Consider the following 14,533-nt stretch of genomic DNA (forward strand, 5'->3'; position numbering starts at 1 on the left):
GTTTATACTTTCTTATCCTTTTTGTTAGGAATGTCTGTAAGTCTCAGTTTGTGTTTGTAGTGATTTTAATAGTATTTGTGTTATATGAGTGATGGCCGTTTTCCCAAGTATTGTATGTTCAGCTTCATGCATCTTTTATGTAGTCAAGTAGGACCTCAAGTTTGACAGCTTGAATGAGATTACTTAAAAATTGAAGGAATCAATAATATAAAAGAAGTTGTGATTTCCCTAATAATGCAAGTTGTGTGGTAGAAAATGAAAATCTTGTATTACATTTACTCCTGTGATTCTCTATGATGGAATAATTGATTTTTATTAATTATGGGTTAAGTATTTCCTTTTTAAATTAAATGTAAGTTGTTTCTTGTCCCTATTAGTAAAGAAATTGTGAATTGGGGTTTTTTTCCTATACTCTATACATTATTTGAAAGCTGGTAAATCCAGTATATTTTCAAAAATTAATGAATTCTCTTCATCATATATATATGGTCACGAGTAATCAAATAGCCATATAAAATGTTATATCTGTTTTAAATATCAAACATTTTTCTTGCCCATTTTTTTGTTGTGATTTTATGTCAGTGGCACTTTTACCCAGTATCTTTAATGACAAGAAGATTTTATAAGTCTTCTTTCCATAGACTACTTGGAACATTTCATTTTAAAGTAGAATATGCAGGCTAATCTGAAACCAAATTTTCAAGGCCTGATGCTTATGCGGTAGCAAGCTTCAGGTTCCTTTGTAGGGCACATTCAAGGCTGCCCAGTTGTTCTGCTGAAATAAATACTGCAACTTATGTTCATCTTACTCATCTACATGTCACGTGACTTTTCATCTGCAAACTACAACAATAAATAATGGACAAGGAATGCAAGAGTATATTCTTTTGAGCTTTTATCATGCGAAAATCATTTAGAAATTTGAACTCAGACCTAGCATTACTTCCAGTCTTAAAAATAAACTTAAGGCTTATCTGAATGAATTTTATATATTTATGGTAATGAGGAAGGCAAATATTATCTTAATTGGCAAAAAGACTTAAACTAAACACATTGTACTGTAGTTAATGTAGTTCAGTGTTAAGCTGGAAAATCTGGAATGTCATTCTGTTATTTTGTGCAAGAAATAGTGTTTAATTTAGATTAATGAGTTTTACCTGAGGTTCTAGGTGTTATGGGTCTTAATGCTGCTAAAATACTGTTTATGACTTTAAAATTACACATGTGAAAACTTCCTTAGGTTTGATGTGCCTTTTGGTTTTTTTCAGCTTTGGAAGAAGATAGGCTCACTAAAAATATTTTATAATGTCCTCTACTGACATTTTTTATGTCCTTTTAACAAACAAATGAGGCTTGAAGAAGAAAGCTGTTTCTTCCTTGATTCCTTGTTTTATTTATCATCACAAAAAGTTGAATTATAACTAATTATTAAAAAAAAGAGGACAAGTATTTCTGAGTAGAAGAACAGGTTGAGGATTATTTTGATGTAGTCAAATTGGCCAAAGCCTGATGGCACCTGTCCTAGAGCACATAACTGCTTAAAATTTTTATAAACCATTAACAGGCTCTCTCTGAAGACCTGGGAGGGGGGGAGGGCACATATGTTTTCTGAAAACTTGAAGAAATTATGTTCTGTATAATAAAAACTTGTTTGCCCATGCTTCAGTAATATCTACAATAATAATAACAACACAAGGTATTAAATGTTTTGTGCATGTGTACCTGAAGGATTACTAATGATGACAAATTTGGACTTAATTCCTTCATAGTTGGGGTAAATACCTCTATGGATAAGTACAAAATATTAGATAAAACATACCTTAAGTGATACTTCATAACACTATTTTTAAAGTAGAGACCTATACTATAGCAAAAGATTTTATTAGATAGACATGGTTTATTTGATTGAGCAGAACTAGCTCATTTTGCCTAATCACTGCTTTTCAATTCAATGGAAATATCAAATGGAATTTTGAAGACAATATTCTGGTTCAAAATTTCTCATTGGTGTTAAAATGATCATGACTGAGTAGGAGCTTAAATTGCAAAGTAAAATCTCTCTAATTTGTGATAATGCTTCAGAGGGCTTAGTTTTTCATTTTGGTGCCAATCATTGAGCAGTGTTTTGGAAGAGAATTTAGGGGATCTAATCGATTGTAGTGGCAGGAGTTAACTCCATATTTGAACTTAGTTTAGGGAGAACTAACACTGGATACAATCGCTTCAAAAACTTCTGTCAACTTTAAAGTTCTCTAGGAAAAGCTACTAAAGATGAAAACTCATAATTTGTGCTTCAGTGACTGCTTTAAAGAGAAGTAATCCAGAAAAACCAGAAAATAGTGAAGCTTGAGACCTATAGGATGGAAAAGCTGGAAAGTGCTTGAAAAGTGCTGATAGACAGGAATGGAATAGCAAAGAATAGCCCTTATTAATGTAGTGCCTAGGATCTGTGAGCTGATAATCAGAGATGAGGGCCATTATCCTCTCTTCCTGCTTTTCTGTAAATATGAAGAACCCACAGGACCGAACCCAAACTGGAAAGAAGTCCAAGAATACGGGTTTTAAGAGTTTAAGCCCAGCTGTGGAGCCTGAGCATTCAGGCCAAGAGTAGTAAAAAGAGTATTACACCACTTTTCAATGTTAGTTCCCATCTCAAGCTACCCCTCAAAAAAACCCCAAAAACCTGAAATAACCTAATGGAAATTAACAGAGACTACTTTGGATAAAGCAGTGGAGTACATGATCCCCTTACATCCTATGCAGTCATGTAATTTGTTTTATTTTTTAAAGATTTTAAATACATCTTTAAAAGTTCTGGGTTTTATGGAAAAAGAGGTAATTCTTTTTATTGTGTGGCAAGATGCTTTCTCTTCTACTTGCCATGAGTCTTCCTCAGATTGAAAATGGTGGGCCTCTGTGCTATACTAAATAAAATTAACATAGCTATTAGTTATCTCTTTATTACATGACACTGTATTCCTAAATATTGAATTTAAATCAACAATTGTACCTGAAAACCAGGTTTACACATATTACACAAAAATTTCTGCAATCAATTTTGACTAGTTTAAAGATTATAATAAAGACAGTAATCATAATGGATTGTAATTTAATGTTCCCTCACCTTAAGAATTAAGAGTTTAAGTAGCTGACAGAGGAAAAACAAATTATTCTTAGTTATATATGCATACTAAGTAGGGATAGTACCCTTCAGTATTTTCCAAAACTAATCAAAGATACTTAGTTGGCAAGAGCTAAATTTAGGCCACTTTAATCAGTAATTAAACTGTTTTTAACTGATCTCATCCATTTCTTTGAAATGAAAAATGAACAAATGCTCTAAAGTAAACTTAATTGAATGACATTTTGGAAAAATTCTCTCCCTAAATTTAGAGTAATTAAAGCTTAATTGTTTAAAAGATCAAAATTTTTCATCTTAAGCAGGCAAGCTAATTTCTCAAATGATTCAGAAGTTTATTATTTAGTTCTTAAAATCATCCTGACAGAGCTGAAGATTTCATAAAATACATAATGAAAAATACTGGGTTTTGCCAGAGTGCATTCTTATGGATGGATCCTTTTCATATGTAATAGGTCTGATGTGCCTTTATGTGCACAGAATCCTTGCCTGCCAACAGTTTGCTAGATTTGCATGCAAAGGGTTTGAAAACAAGTTTCCTACCTCCATGTCATTTTAGATAAAGTGTGTACTGAAAACATTGATGTGTCAGTAAGAAAAAGAAAATCTAGCCACTGAAGCTTCATACCCAAATGTCACTATGCAGAGAAATTGCATATTTTATAATAAATGGAAAGCAATTTAGCAGATTCTCTACTTGTAATTAATAAATAGTTTTCAAAATATAGGAAATTGGGAGTTTTACAACTGGTTTATTTATAAGAGCAGATACTCAAAGATGAAATCAGATGCTTGAGTGTCATTCCTTTTCCCTAACTGAAATACAGTGAAAAAATAACGGGTACAAATTATTAAGAAGTATCTTAAGGGTGCATACCGCAGTGCTATGATAAAATAATAGGTTGCAATCTCATTTCATAAGATAGCATTTTTCATTTTAAGTTTCTAAATCTGGTTTCTAGGTGGTGAAGATGAAGTTTCAGAGTGTCATGTTACTGATGGCTCTTGTAAAATTTTTAATGAACAAAAGAATAAGCACACTGGGGGCTTAAGAAAAGCTGGAAGACTCCAAAAGGTCAGTTTAACTCAACATTTGCTTTGTTAGGCTCTTTCGTGGAGGATCATTGAGTGTCTTTGTATGTACAAGAATTAAAATAAATTCTCTTTGCAGTATAAATTTTAAAACTTTCCTGAATCTCCCTTTTCTTGAAATATTGTGCTAATGGTCTTGGTCTATAATCATAAAACTGAGCTCTCTGATAACTTGTGGTGGCCAAGTTCATGCCAAGCTGACATCATAAAGGAGATTGGTAAGCCAGTTCAAACTGAAAAAAAGCTGAAAAGCCACTAAAGTTACCTGTAAAGATGCCTGTCCCTTTTGGAGGAGTTACTAAATGCAGCAGTTTTTTAAAATTTGTTTTATACTGGATCATTGCCAGTGGATGTTTCTGCAGAATAAAGATTTATGCAAGATTTTCTTTTAGATTCTGGTTAAAGTAAATTTCTTAATTTAGTATTGGAGTTCATTTCGGCTGTAAAAAAGGGAGAAAGGATTGAGTCAGCACTGAATCATTGTTACAGTGTTTTTCCTTTGTAAAATCTTTTAAGTAAATATAAAACTGATCAGGAAAATAAATATTAGTTCTTTTAATCAGTATGTAGCAAGTCACAATTGAAATGAGTGCTGAGTTCTTTTGAAAATGGAAAGTCCTAAAGCACTAAAGGATGTCTGCTGTTGTTAACAATATGAAATAAGTTAGTTGTTTAATTGGTAGCTACTGGTGGAGTTTCAAAAAGACTGATCACAGATTTTGAAACTTTTTTATGTAAAGGTTTTGTGCAGGTGCAATGACTAAGTTGTTCGACATTTTAAACATCCTGAAGATCAGATATTAATTTCCATGCACCAATGATCTCTGGATTAAAAAGATTGTTTGACTTTTCTGCACCTTATTCCTTTTTACTTTTGAAATATTTATTCCCTTTATTTTCCTAAATATATTATTTGTAAAATTAATAACTGGAATCTATAAATCACTCTAAAGGCATGTCCCATAGAAGCATTTAATATAGTGTACTCTTTAGGCGAAAGTATCTCTCCAGAATAGTTTCATTTCCTGGCACAGAAAACTGACTAAAGCTGTTATATGTAAATCCACAAACCACACTCAATGGCTCTTTCTAAGGCTATTTGCAGAATATGTGCTTGGACATTTGTCAGGTTTGTTGATTCCTTCTCTAGTGAAATTACTCAACAAGAGCATTATACATCAGTGCTAATTTTGACTCATTTGTCTTAAGATCTCAACATAACGATTATATACTGAAGAGAGGCAAAAAGCAATATGAAATTTTGCTTTATTATTCCCCTTTTTCAGATCTGACCTTGGAGTCAGAGGTATCTTTAAATGGTTCTACATGGTGTCTGCTTGCAAAGCATGCTCTGTGAGGTGTTTAACAGTAGCAAAGCTAAGTAGATGCTAGAGAAAATTCCTGTTCAGTGTTTTCGGATGGCTTCTTTTATCCACCCATTTCAGCTTGGTGATAATACCATTTCACTCAAATATCAATAAAATAGCAGTACATAGTTTCATTCATACTATGAATGCTTTTTAAACTTATTTGAAAGGTTTTCATTGTCATCTTGACTATGCAGATTCATATGGAGACAATTTTGGGGAAGGACAGGGAGTTAACTGATATGTAAAAAAAAAAAAAAAAAAAAAAAACTTCACAAAAAGGTGCTATGTGATTTACCAGATGCTATGTCTGCAATGAGACTGTTGCACTGAAAAGTTTAAATATTAAGAAAATATTTTTCTAAACAAAATCAGATTATGTTAATTTTTGTAAAAAATTGTATTGCAAAGTCTCTCTGGTACCAATCAAAATATGTTCTTGAAGCTTTATAAAAACAACCAAACATAATACACCATTTTTATTTAATACTTTTTTCCAGTGGCTATGGCTTAAACACTGCAGATTTTTGCTGACTTTTGGCAATGTAAAAGTTAAGTTGGAAAATGTAATTTAGTTTCCTTTGCCTAAAGAAAAGAGTGGGAGAGAAATGGTTCAAATATTTTTTAAAGTATTGTTTTATTGAATCGTAATATTATAAAGAATTTCCTAACATTTCTTTAAATCTTAAAAGAAATTCTATACTAAAAACACAACTGTAAAAGAAATGCCATTTCCTAGATACTTTGATGTACAAACATTCCCACCAATGTGGCTATGTGACTCTTCAGACAGACCATATTGCTGGGAATCTGTTATAAATGTGATCTGTTAAATTCATTACTTCACTTCCCAAAATAAGAGACAGCTATGTAAATTGCAGCTATCTTTTTTAATAGAAAAAGGGTTTTAAATCTAATGCCTCTTTAAAAATATTTTAGATGCTTGCTGAATGTAGTTCCCAGATAATTAACATACTTTAATTACAACTCATTCACTCTGGTGTATGCTACAATGAACACTACCATTCTAACTCATTCAGTACAGTGAATGTATGTCAGTAGGCCTTTGGAGTTCACTATGTAATGGTAAATATTAAAAAAGCCAAGGAAAAATATCTTTTAGGAAACAAAAATCTTTAGGTCTAAGTGTTAACATTATATACAGCTATGGTTCTTTCAATTTTTCATTTGTAATTTCTTTAATAGAAATCAAGCTATAGGTTCTGTGTTCTCTGCTGTGCTATTGTGGTATGCTTTTGTTTTCTTCAAAACCTCATGCAGGTTGAATTTCTTGTGTTTTGTTTTAGCTGAAGTCAAAACTAAGAATAACTTTGTTCAGATACTTGTATATCACAATTTTAGATTAAAGTAGTAATATTTTCTTTATCTATACTCTTTATAGGCATTCTTATTTTACTGTTAACGTGGGAGATGTCTAATCAAATATATGTAAAATTGTACTGTCAACAAACAAAAGCCATGAAAATAGAACAGTTTATAATGGCAGCTGCATGCACATTTGGGGAAGATAAGTAAGATTTTCAGGAACCTTTAATGGCTTCAGAAAAAAAATTTTGGATTTAAAATAACATCACTACCACCCCAAAACCAGGACTTTTGGTGTGTTGAAAGGCAGTGCATACAGAGAGATTTATAAAATTGTCTTAGTTTTGAGACAGAGTTGGTAAGGATAAACACTGTCATTTAATGCTTGTGAATGTCAGCAGATGGCTTCCCTGATCTCGAAATCTAAGTTGGTGATAGTGGATTGCAGGAATAAAATAAACCCTTTATGTGCATTGTGATGTGTTTCTCAATTATTCCATGAAATTGGATACATTCCATGAAATTGGATACATAGTTCTTTGCTGCTTTGCATAGGGAGGACAAAGTGAAATAACTAAAATTCATCTTAAAGCCAAAGATATATTCAAACAAGTTATTTACAGTAGTGGTGAACTGTTGAGTGCTCATTTCATAGCTTATTGTCACAAAAAAATTTACATTTATCACAACACCTGTTGCATGTCACAAATTAAATATTTTGTACTTTAAAAAGATCAGAGACTCATTATTATTAACCAGTAAACTGCCATTTTTATTCAAATAAAAATTTGTTTTATAGTTTTAGAGGGATATGATAGGTGATGGATGTTTTATAAAGCATCTAAGAGTCTTACATCAAAAGTCTCAAATTACTAGAAATGCAATTGGAATGAAGTGTAGAGTAAAAAAAAACCTTTAAAATACTGTTTTCTGAGTGAAAAGAAGAAATCCTTTAACCACGTGAGAAAACCAGTTAAGCATCATGAGGGGTGATTAAAAACATATTTTTACAAAGAAGACAGTATGGACTTAACTGAAATTCCTTCAGTTTTGTCTTTAAAGAGATTCATCTTGGCTCGTATTTCTGTAGCTCTTGGATTTGGGTAAAGGTGCATCAACACTGAATTTAAGAGATTTTTTGAGAGAAGATTTTTACAAGCAATCTAAGCTCATGCTGTGGAACAAATAGTGTGAAGCAGGCCATTGTTAGATCCTGTTATCACAATCCTTTTTTAAATTATTTTATTCATGGCAAAACAAATGTCAATATCCTGAAAAATCTGTAACTATAAAACATGAAGCATCCTGCCAGACATTCAGGAAAGTGACTTTATGACCATATTTAATATGTGCATTCATAGACTTGTCTTAGATTGTATTGGTTTCGGGGACAACATTGTTTTATATTTTCCTTCCACAGCACTGTGAAGGATGCCTATGAATTCCATGGTTTGGGACAGTTTTAAACAACCTTCTATATGATTAATCCCATGACAATTTTCAGTCAAACTTCGCAATGCAGTTCTGATTCTGGACTTTCTCCAGCTAGTGAATTTGTCCTCCACACTTCTCCCACATCAAGTGGAGGGCTCCCAGGACAGAAGCCATACCCTTGGCATATGCTGCTGTACCATACATTGCATGCTTTGGGCCATATCCTAATGTCAACAGCTTTGTTATCACCCCTTAGGGATGCTACCGTACCTGACAGTATTATCTCCTGTAGATGAACCTAATGGGTTGATTTATGACCTTAGGTCCCTAGAAATCATTCTCTTTATTCTAGGTTTCATACTAGCTATTTGGGACTACATACTGGAGTGCTGTGGTCTATTTGTTAATTTTAAAGCAGTGTCTTTTAAAATCAGTGCCTTTCTAGGGCAAAAGGCACATGCTCCTTTCAGCTCAAGCTGTTTCCTGTTGTTCCAGGGACACTAGCAGCTGGTGTTCAGGCTCTTGTATGTGTTGCTGTGTGGAGCACTGGAAATGTGCTGTGACAGTGAAACCTGAGGTGGTTGACTGTAGCTTGTCATCTTAGCTGGCAGGATAGGAAAGATCCAGGAACTGAATTTCCCCAAATCATTTTATAAAATTATCACTAAATTTCTGTTTGCTCAACAAATTAACGTATTGGTTATTTTTTAGAACCTTCTTCTAAAAGAAGACATAGAGGCTTAAGTAGGTGGAGAGTTTTGAAATTTTTTTTTGTCTTCATAGAATTTAGGAAAAAAGAACCCATTTCACTGTTTCTTTTTTTTGTTTTCCAGAAGATTGGTGACTTTTGATTAAGAGACTGTTTATGTGGCTTCATGTTAATTCAGAACATCTTTTTTTACTAATTTTAGGCAAGTAGGAAATTGATCAAGATCTATCTACAGTGAATGGTAGGTAAGGATAAAGCACTAAGAGTAAAATCCTGGAATCTCAAGTTATTTGAAGGACATCTATGTCATCTCCATCCTTCTAAATAAAAGTCTTTGGCACTCTTGGATTTAATGGTGGAAGGAAAGGCTCAGGTGCAAAAAGCAAATGCAGCTTTCTGGCTCAGAACATGAGTGGAACAGTACAGCAGCGTTGTGCAAGAAGTCAGATCATAGAGTCCATGCTTGAAGCATACCTCATTGCTGAAGATATGTATGTATGCTGTTCTTTTCTGATGTTGAGATGCACTGTGTTCACAACCATCATGCCAGAAAACCACATAATCCTCTGGACTGCAGCTGGTTTGGCAGAGAATAACTGTAAAACTGAAACTGTTTTCCCTCTTGGAATCAGCAACTATCAGGAGGAAAAGTTAACTGCTGCTTAGATCCTCTTTTTTTATTTTTTTTTTTAATTTAACTTTTGGAAAAATGAGCAGCCTACATAAACCTGTTGGTATCTGGCATAACTCTACAGGCTGGAAATCCTTCTGTTAATGGGTCTCCTTTCTAAATTATGGTCTTGCAGCTCTTGAAAATTGTTGAAAATCAATCTGAACAAAAGATTTCCTAAAGTCCTTTCCATCAGCATTTGACATTTCTTCATTAAGATTTTTTGTAATAATTTGACAAATTTCCATCCTTTCTCTGGAAATTTTAATTTCCATTCTCCATCCTTTTCTTCACTGAAATTAAACATTTGATAGATTATTGGTATGATCTTTGTAGAATTGAATTATGACAAATCTGTGAGGAACAGAAATATAAACACGCAATCAGTCAAATAGGAAAAAATCTTGCAACACATTACATATTCACTACAAAAATCTTTTGTGTTTCAAATATTTGTCTGCAAGTATAATTAATTCATAATCTTTCAAGATACTAAAAAAATTGATGTATGTTTTTAAAAAAATATTATTTTACCCTTCCTAATATTGCTGTTGCACTTTAAATTGTGAAGTAAATATTGTCCACTTGTTTACCATATGGTCTAGAAGACCGTAAAGCTTTAAGTCAGGTTGTTGATTACCATCAACTAGTGGGTTACAATGTTGTCAGCAAAGTATTTTCTGAGGTTTAAAATCTTGTACTTTAACACAAAATTAACATAAATTCTGGATTGAGTCTTTTGGGCTGCAAACATCTTCACATCAAATCCCACTCATTGTTGCATAGTTGGCAGTCTCCAGAGGACTTCAACTATCCAAATTAACTTCACACTGCTAACAATTGTGCAGACCCACCATGTAACATGTAATGGTTCTCTCCCTCTTAAAATGGTTCCATGCTTACGTCCTGCACAATGGAAACGTGTCTCTATGCATAAGTTCTTCTGCCCAATGACTCACAATGGTGAGTTAATGAGCCACTGATTATTGTAAAATGCAGGCGAACCCAGTGGGAAGAAATGATGATGTCTAACTCCAGTTCAGAAGACTGAATGATTTCTTTATTATAACTATGCTATAATACCTTAATATACTATATAAAGGAAGATACTAAAACTACAAACCTACTTTTTCTAACTACCATATCTAACTACTCACAACTCGTGACCTTCCCTCAAGAGTCCAGACACGGGTGGATTTTACTGGCCATCAGGCTCAAACAATTCTCACCAGAATCCAATCAAGCAATCACCCCAGGTAAACAATTCTCCAAACACATTCCACATAAGAAAAACAAGGAGCAGAAACAGAAATTGTTTTTCTTTCTCTTTGTGCACCTCTATGAAAAATCCTGAGAAAGAGAGAAATGTGCTTGCCGCAACTGATGTCTCCAATGAAGTAGCTGAGGCAAACATTCATTTCTGATGAACATTTCATGAAGGGTGGAAAACATCATGACCAAGAATTGAATGTTGATAAGGTCTTAAATATCAAGCAATTAATTTCACTGAAGCTACTCTACTGTTGCCCACTACTCTTATGGCCCACTACTCTTATGGCTTCTTTTTTTTCAATCTCAAAGGCCATAGAGTAACTCACTTGAAGCTTTATAAAATGCTTTTAATTGGTCATAAGTCAGCTGTCTGGAGGAATTGTTCACTTCATTGGATCATTATGAAAGTATAATCAATTTTTTGTTTGAACAGATGAAACAGATTCATTCTATATGATACTTAATTTTTTGTTGGAATTATTTGTAGAAGGGTACAAATTAGTTTTCTTAATCTTGGTTAGGCTGGGATTAGCAGGGAGAAGTTCATATAGCCTAAAATTACAGCAGAAAAAAATAAACTCTACATGATTTTTTTCACACATCATTTGGGAAGGTGAGTATACATTGGACTTTATTTGGTGCCAATGACAGAATTAATTTGTGCCTTAGTGTTGTCTTTAAATGTTTCTGCTTGCCTATACAAGTTTCCTCTGTTACATAGTGTAACACCATGACAGCCCTGGTTTCTCTTTTTCCTATCTTTTGACTTTTTTGAGGTGAACAGGTACCCTTCCTTCACCTGAGCTTCCATCTTGGAATCTAATCATGTTAAAATCTAAACTATAAATTAGCTTTTGCCTCCCCTTAGCATTCCACTTACAGAATGTGTTCACTTCTGTCACACTGGTAGTCTTGCTGTCTCTTTCTGATACTTGAAAAAGGTTCTTCTCCCAGAGAATGGTCAGGTACTGGAACAGCTCCCCAGAGCAGTAGTCACAGCACCAAGCCTGACAGAGTTCAAGAAGTGTTGGAACACTCGGGCATGTGGTGTGGCTCTTGGGGTGTCCTGTGTAGGGCCAGGAGTTGGGCTTTGATGATCCTTGCAGGTGCCTTCCAACTAAATTATATTCTATGGTTTTGTGATTTCCTCAAGTTTCACTTAATAAGGTAAAGACATGAAACTTTCCTAGTAAAATACAGTTAAGAACTGAACTGCTGCTTTTCCTGAGTGATGCTCACCAGAAAGTCAATCCCTAATTTTTACATGTTGGAAAGGCTTGGGCTTCCCATTGCAATGAGAATCACTGCTGCCTGTGCTTGTAGAAATGATAATAATAATGTCATGCTGATTGATGGAGATTGTTGGTTGCAGTCAAACTATTGGGAAGGAACATCTCCTCTCCCCTTAATTTTTTTTGACTATCCTAATAAAAAAGTCCCTTTACAGTTTTGCTAATGATCACAGTCAGGTAAACCTGTCCTTCAAAGTTGCAGAATGCTAGGAAAGTTATCCCTTGCTACATTTTTGCATCCCTATAGTTGGAATTTTTTATTTTTCTTATATATAGTTGTTAGCTATGATTGGTTGCATGTGGAATACTGAAAATGTCATTAAGTCATGAACTCTGACACTGCTAGTCTGAAAAGTCTGAAACTATTAATTCACTTTTATCTTGCAACATAAGTTCTAGGGGTTACAGGATTTCTCATTTTTTTCTTTTATTTGGCAATGAAGGAAAAATGATGCCCAGGCACCTGTCACATCATCTAATTTTTCTGTCTTCTAAAAGACTAATTCATTTTTTCATCTTTCCATGCGACAATACTGGATTTGGTTAGGATGGGCTGATTTTTTCACATCTTTCTAGGACCAAAGCAGGGGTACTATGTTTGGTGAGGAAATTACAGTTGAAATTGACTTTTGCAGCCAGAGGAAACTTGAAAAATGTCAGTATCAAAGGATTGATAAGAGAAAGGCCAGCCAGAAAGTAAATTACAGCTTTGAATAATTGCTGTTTTAAAATACTGAATAGTTATCATTCATTCAAATTACCAGTTATTTTCAACTATGAGCCACAATTACTTGAATAAATTAATGTAGTACTACTTATAAATTCTTTCTATAAACAGCCTTAAAGTTTTGGGTCCTCATTGCAATCTTCATAAATAAATGCAAAGTGAAATTAATATTCCTATGCTACATACAGCTCTGTCTTTGTTTCATATACTAATAAGAGTGAAGATTATTACTTCTGAAATGCAGTTGTAAAGATAAAAGTTGAATGTAAGGGTAGTAAACCAATTTCAAAACTATCTGATGGACCTACAATGGCCAGAGAAAAATGGGATTTAAAGATTATAAAACAGATAGTATGATACACTCTCCCTTAAACTATCTTTGCTGACACATGCACTGTTTTCTTCCTGCTCAACTCCCACCGTCCAAAAGTTCTTTATCCCTTGTATATTGGCCAAACCACCTAGGGTATCTTGTTGAGTCCTGAAGTTGAGATTTTTTTCACTCCACTAAAACATGTATCTGAGTTTGAGACTACTCTGAGGCTTATTTCTTTCAGAACTTCAGTCAACTCTAAGGCACACAAGGAGAACTTGGACTAAATAATATACAATTTAAAAGTGCTTTAGTTGAAATAATTTCTTGAAAAATATTTGAGACCTGGGTTCTTGATAGAAAGATAAAATAATATCTAATATACATAGGCTGGAATTTAACCAGTGACAAATCTAAACCTATTCCTATCAAATTAATTCTTTGCATGAATACACTTCATTCTTGAATGCTAGTCTGGGAAAACATTTTATGGTCTCATGTTTATTCGTTTGTCACTTATGAAAAAGAACTCATGACACACTTTACAAAGCAAAGTTTGAGTTCATCTTCTTGAAATGCCAGCTTGTTCAAAACAGGACTTTTTTCTTCTTGTCCTTCAGCTCCAAGTAACACCAGCTCAAATTTAGAAGAGAGAAAGAATACATTTTGAGGTCAGATAGCTCTTTTGTGTAGGTCAGTTAACAAATAGGAAGTATCACTTTTAAGTACTGGGGAGATTTACAAATACTGTTTCCTTCTAGCTACTGAAATGAATGTTCTATATTTCAGATGACTTAGAAAAATCTTGTTGTTGGCAGACACTAAAGTACTTAATGCAACAGTGCTTCTAAGAAATATATAAAGGAAAGCTGAAGCTCTAATTTATAATGGAAGTCTGTATTCCAGACCTCAGAAACAATTCAGAAAGAAGCGTGTACTCTGATTCAGAGTATGGATATGCAGCTCTTCAGGATTCAGAGATTAATGGTAAATAAAAGGACCAGTTAACTTAATACCACCTTTTCCAGTGTTTTATTAATATTAATCCTGCTACAAACATGCATTATAACTCATAATGATGTTCACCAGATGTCTTTTTGCTGGTCAGAAAAGTAAATGCTCTTTTTTTTTTTTCAATAAAAGCAACATGTAAAACAAAACAGACACAAAAAGCACAGAAGAAAAATTGCAT

At 33.5% G+C, this 14,533-nt stretch overlaps 1 protein-coding gene across 3 annotated transcripts in view; it reads left to right on the forward strand.

Moving 5' to 3' along the window:
• Positions 1 to 14,533, forward strand: part of MCPH1 (microcephalin 1) — a 125,433-nt gene that overhangs the window by 17,778 nt on the left and 93,122 nt on the right. For all 3 annotated transcript variants that reach the window (XM_068183623.1, XM_068183624.1, XM_068183625.1), the window contains one exon: positions 4,102 to 4,214. In XM_068183623.1, the coding sequence (XP_068039724.1) occupies positions 4,102 to 4,214 (113 nt within the window). The remainder of the gene's footprint in view (positions 1 to 4,101; positions 4,215 to 14,533) is intronic.

Source organism: Anomalospiza imberbis, chromosome 3, assembly GCF_031753505.1.
Source record: "Anomalospiza imberbis isolate Cuckoo-Finch-1a 21T00152 chromosome 3, ASM3175350v1, whole genome shotgun sequence".
NCBI lineage: Eukaryota > Metazoa > Chordata > Aves > Passeriformes > Viduidae > Anomalospiza > Anomalospiza imberbis.